Genomic DNA, 6,043 nt, shown 5'->3' with positions numbered 1-6,043 from the left:
CTGAGAAATTTTATTGTTTTTTGAAAAATATTTGCCCATTTTGAATTTGATGCCAACAACATGTTCCAAAAAGTTGGGACGGGGGCCTGTTTACCGCTGCGTTTCTTTACCTCTTCTGTTACGAGCCCTCTCAGTTTGGGAACTGAGGAGACTCTGCTGTAGTTTTGAAAGTGAAATGTTTTTTAAACCATCATGAATACTGGCTTTTGGACTGTGCACTGATAACAAGCTGAGTGGTCTTTAGCCTGGAGGACACAGCGTCCATAATTAAAATGAAAATAAAAAGTTCAAATGTTGGTTTGTCAGATCACAGAACACTTTTCCACCTCCCCTCAGTCCATTTTAAATGAGCTCAGGCCCAGAGAAGGTGGCAGCGTTTCTGGATCCCATTTATATTTGGGTTCTTCTTTGTGTTTTAGAGTTTAACAGCATTTGTGGATGCAGTGATGAACTGTGTTCACAGACAGTGGTTTTCAGACATGTTTCTGAGCCCGTGCAGTGATTTCCTTATATACAGAGATTTCTCCAGATTCTTTAAATCTTTGAATAATTTTATGTACCTTAGATGATGAAAAGCAGAAGTTCTTAGCTCTTTTACCTTGAGAAATGTTATTCTTGAATTTTTGCTCTATTTTTTGGCATTACACAACTTTCCCAGTCTTTTATTGCCCCCTTCCCAACTTTTTTGGAATGTGTTATTGGCATCAAATTTAAAATGGGCAAACATTTTTCAATAAACAATAAAATGCCTTGGTTTCAAATATAGGGTTTAAATTATTTTCACATCATTGCATTTTGATTTTATTTACATTTTGCAGTGTCCCAACATTTTCAGAAATGGGGTTTACATTTTTACATTTATGTTGATTCAGCCATGCAAATGGCTTAGATGGCTAAACAAAATTATTCAGATGAATTTGATGTTTCTGAGAAAGTTACAGAGTCAGAATTGTTCGCAGTGGACGTCTGGACAGTTTAACGCCTTTAAGTCTGGCTGGTTGGTGGGTGGAATGTCCCTTTAACCCACATAAAACATTGAATACCTGTCTTGTAGCTCCACCTTGCCGGTCCCAAAAATATCCAGCCAAGAGTAGTTCTGTGGTCAGAAACCAACCACTGACAAAGAGCTAGAGATGAGCCTCAGTCTCTAACTGTACACCAGCAAGGTGGAGCTACAACACAGGGGTTTCTGATAAAGTGGCCGGTGAGTGCAAAGTAGGCACAGCTCAAAGATGATGCCAGAACAGTCCTGAGAGAACCGCATGGTAAAGTCATACAATTATTTATTGATCTGTGGTTTACTCAACAAGGTCAACTTAGGTTTCAGCCAAAGAATCAGTTTTCAAATAGAAATTATTCATAAATTTGATCAACCCTCTGTAAATGCTATGCAGCTGGTTCCGTCTCTCGCTGGACAGACATGCAGAAATAAAACAACAGAAAAGCAGACAAAAGCAGGAGGTTGTCTGGTCTCATTTGAACTTTCAGCATTAGCTGAAACATGCTAATAGCAGTTAGCTCTTAAGTCAGAAAACAAAGAGAGAGAAACTTGTTTTGTGCCACAGAAGCCGGCAGAAATGCACTTCAACATGACCCCAACATGCTGCTATACCTGCTACACCATGAACACTAACATCTCCTGGAAGTGGTTTAAGGTTTGGTGGTCGAGTTTGGGGGTCGGCTGCTGCAGATAAAGAGCAGACACACAGTTGGCTGATGCCACCGAACTGATCAGATCAGTTTGAGGCGGCGCGACCAACTAAGAAAACGGAGAGTAATGTGGCATGAGAGGTGAATCCTGGTGTGCTATGGTTCATTGTCGCTAGCTGGCTAAAGGTATAGCCACGCTGTGGGTTCTAGTTCAAGCTCTGTTAGGTCTGTTAGCTTCGCTAAAGGAAAACCCCCAAGTAGCAGCAGTTTTGCTGTTTAACTACAGTATCTTGTTTTGTTTTACCTCATACGACATTCTTACCTCATGTTTGTCTGCCGAATGTGGGTTTAAACCAAGCAAGAGACCAAAACCTCCAAAGCTTTCCACTTAAACCAAACCGATAGTTTGGTTGCGCGCAGATGCGGAAATACAGACCACGTGTGTATCAATATGAAGACAAATTCAGAGACCATGCATAAAAGTAGTAATAGTAATAAGAAGAAGAATGAAAAAATATACATATCATTTATTAGATTTTCTTCTTTTTTTTCAGAACTGATGCCTATTTTGGGTAATAGATCACTCCCCGTGACACCACTCTATAAATTACTTGTATCAGCACCACAGAAGCTGCTCTGATCGCCCAAAGGGTTGGTGTTATATTTAATATTTTTAATGTATTTACATTAAAAGACTGACAGATTGTTTAAAAACCCTCCAAAAACTGTGCAAAATGCGGTTTAGAGGCACAGTTTTACTATAAGATCACTAAACGTCCCTAATAAAGGGGACAATAACTGTATGATAGTTTTACTTCTTCAAACTCATCACATCTAAAATAAATCCTCAGTCCATGTGATGCTCATATCTATCCAAAGCCTTCTGGCACAGATACTGTGATAAAACAAAGGACCAATAGTTTCAGTCCCTCTTTATATTAAGTGTCTATAACTGTATAGTTACACATGAATAACGTATATAACAACACTGTAACTACAGCTCATTTAGTTAATGTTATGAATGGATTACAGCAGTAGATCCTGTGTAATTACACGTGTATTAACTTCACAGGAACGTTCCTGTAATGATAGAGTTACACTCACAGAAATGATTCACGGCTGAGTTAGTTTTTATGCATTTACATCTATTTGATTTTATTTAAAAACTCATCTTTTTTATATGTATGCATTAAAATTAATTATTATATACATCATTTAATCAATGCTAAAATATATTGAATGTAATTAGTTAATACATACTAACATAGTTTAAATTAAAAAAGCTGTAAAACTAACAAGATTCTGTTATTTAAAATTTATGTGATTAGTTTTCTTAGAATTTCTGAGAAGTCAATGGAAACGATGTTTTGTGCCAGTAGGTGGCTGTAATGCCCCTTGAAGTTCGTCGCCAACTGCCGTAAAACTCGAAGAAGAAAAATATTATGGGATGCGCTTCTCCTGGTGCGGGTGCAGCGTCAGTCCGTGTGAGATGGAGAACAATCCGAGCCCATCCTGCGTCCTTTCACTCCCAGATGTGTTCTAATCTGCAGTTTATATCACACCGCATCAATATATTCATGTAGGCTGTGATGATTTTTTAGCAGTTTATCTTGGTCGCGTTGTACTGGACAGTGCTAGCGCACGTTCGCAACACAGCTAACAAGTTAGCTACTCGCTAACTTAGTAATGCAGCTTGATTATAGTCATAAAATAACTACAGGGAACATTAAGTGAGCCTGATTCCCTGTGTCCACAACATTTATCCTGTTCATTGTGTAAAAAGTTGGGTTCGGTCTGCTTATTAAAGTTTACCTTGAGAATTCCTGAAAGTTAGCTTGAGAATTCCTGAAAGTTAGCTTGAGAATTCCTAAAAGTTAGCTTGAGAATTCCTAAAAGTTAGCTTGAAAATTCCTAAAAGCCTCTTTCCCGCTTTTTTCGGGATGCTGCTTCCTTGCACGTTAAATGGCACTGTTGTGGCCTCATGATGCTTTTTTGACTCCAGGAATGAAGCAAGTGTACGTTCCTCCATCCGTCTTCTTCACACCGCTGAGTTTGATGGAGAAGTTTCCTTTAATCCACTTGTCTGGAAAGCTGTCAACTCGGCCTCTGAACGGCACATCCTGTTCATTCAACGACGCTCTGCTGTCGACGATGTCGTACACAGTGCCGCTGTCTCTGAATCTCCAGAATACGGTGACTTTATTTGGCAGCGCTTTACCACTGCTAAGGCATGGCAAGATGACGGTGTCGCCCACAAAACCTTCAATCTCCAGCAGGGAAACTGAAACAGATACCAAAACACACACCAAATCAAAGGTGTCCAGGCACCGTCTGGCTTTTAGTTCTCTGTGTGAAACCTCAGTGAAGCTCTAGTCCGTTAAATCTTTGCTTATTGAGGTGTAAAAAGTGCTCACCTTTCTGCATCAGCAGCAGGAACACTAAGGGCAAACAGCATCTGAGGAAAAAGTCAGAAAACAAAGAGAGGAAAACTTGTTTTGTGCCACAGAAGCCGGCAGAAATACACGGAGCCTGCCGCTAACATACGGCTGTTCCTGTCCCTGCTGTGCTTCTGCTTAGACGCTCAAAGCGCTTGCAGAAACAGGTTCTGCATAGGCTGATGATTCCATTTTGTGGAAAAAACGTGCTAACATTGCAGTAAATGAACACTCTTGAGTGACCCGAACATTCAGAAGACGAGCCGCAGACGAGCTGTGAGGTTAGCTAAAGCTACAGAACCGACCACGTTTGAGGTGGTGTGACCAACTAATTGGAGCAGATTGTGGAGCGAATGGAGTAGAACGTGGTTTTAAATGTAAATGCTGGCTTGTTATGTTTCATTACAGGAGTCACAAAAAAATCAAGACGTATCTGGTTCACAGGCTTTAAACTATATCGCTGTTGTCCCGAAGAAAACCTTGTATCTCCAAAATGGTAACTTTACAGGAGAAGGGAAAAACATACTTTACTTTTAATGTAAGTCAATGGAACCAGACGTATTTTCAAGTCATTTTGGGCCGGTTGTTTTGGTCCATTCACCACAATATTTACACACAATGTAAAGGACAACAGACATTTTCAAACAATCTCAAAAACTGAAAAACAACAAAAATGGAAATACGAGGTTTTCTTCCAACAGCAGCGATATTTTAAATATTTAAAAACATTTTATTTTGAAAAACAGCAGCTGGTAACGTTTTGCTGGAGGCTTCATCGGATAAGTGTCCTCTTATGTGTCCTCTTGCTGCCTTGCATCATAGTCATTGCAGTGGAGAGCTTTGCGGTAAAAATAGATTCTTCTTTTATGCAAATGAGTCTAGCTGCTCATCGTGTAAATAAGGCGAGATTGGCCTTCGTCATAAATGCCACAAACATTAAACTTGCACTTGCGGTAGAAAAGGACAACGATGAATCAATCTTCTGTAAATCTACAACTTTTTTCACATTGATGAAAATTTTTTCTTTGACCTCAAGCTGTCAGTTTTTACTTCCCCTATAACACCTAGCTTGGTGTCACCCCTCACAGGCTGTGCGCAGGAAATGCTTCGGCAAAGGTTTAATACAAGTTAAAGACAAAAGTTCTTTGATTTTTTTGCGGAAAGAAAAAGGATAACATTTGGTGAAGGTGCAACACCAGTCGAGTTATATCATTATGCTTGGTAGTATACTTACATATCGCTTGTGACGCTGTGCAGAAAGGTAAATAAAAACACGATGCAATGATGTGCAAATCATGTAAACCATATTTTTGAAGGAAAATAGTACAAAGACAACCAAACAAATGCTGAAACTGAGAATTTCATTATTTTTTTGAAAAATGATTATATTTTTAGAAAAATATTTGCACATTTTGAATTTGATGCCAGCAACATGTTCCAAAAAGTAGGAACAGGGACAGGTTTACCGCTGTGTTCCATCACCTCTTCTTTAAACAACACTCTGTAAGCGTTTGGGAACTGACGAGACTCTGCTGTACTTTTGAAAGTCCTTTCTGTTCTTTTTTGATAAAGGATTTCAGCTGCTCATCAGTTTCAGAGTCTCCTTTATCATGCTTTTCATTTCATAATATGCCAAATGTTTTCAGTGGTGACCGCAGGCAGATCAGTTTAGCACCCGGACTCTTTTAATACGGAGCAGTGCTGCTGTAATACATGCAGAATGTGGTTTGACATCGTCTTGCTGAAATAATCAAGGCCTTCCCTGAAAAAGACGTCGTCTGGATGGCAGCAGATGTTGCCAAAACATGTAAATATAGTTCAGCATTAATGGCGCCATCACAGATGAGCACGTCACCCATGCCATGTGCGCTAATGCCCCCCTAAACTATCATGAATACTGGCTTTTGGACTGTGCACTGATAACAAGCTGAGTGGTCTTCAGCCCGGAGGACACAGTG

General features: G+C 39.6%; 1 protein-coding gene across 1 annotated transcript; it reads right to left on the bottom strand.

Annotated features, from left to right (window-relative positions):
- Positions 1-3,598: 3,598 nt before the first annotated feature.
- Positions 3,599-4,595, bottom strand: LOC108417056 (CD276 antigen homolog). Its single transcript, XM_017689818.2, has 2 exons — positions 4,065-4,595; positions 3,599-3,931 (listed from the first exon to the last, which is right to left on the bottom strand). The coding sequence occupies exons 1-2, from the start codon at positions 4,072-4,074 to the stop codon at positions 3,630-3,632; spliced, it is 312 nt and encodes a 103-aa protein (XP_017545307.1). The 5' UTR covers positions 4,075-4,595; the 3' UTR covers positions 3,599-3,629.
- Positions 4,596-6,043: the final 1,448 nt, after the last annotated feature.

This window comes from Pygocentrus nattereri, chromosome 25, assembly GCF_015220715.1.
Source record: "Pygocentrus nattereri isolate fPygNat1 chromosome 25, fPygNat1.pri, whole genome shotgun sequence".
NCBI classification, from domain to species: Eukaryota; Metazoa; Chordata; class Actinopteri; order Characiformes; family Serrasalmidae; genus Pygocentrus; species Pygocentrus nattereri.
The sequence above is the reverse complement of the archived record's forward strand: the minus strand, read 5'-3'. Positions and strand labels throughout refer to the sequence as shown.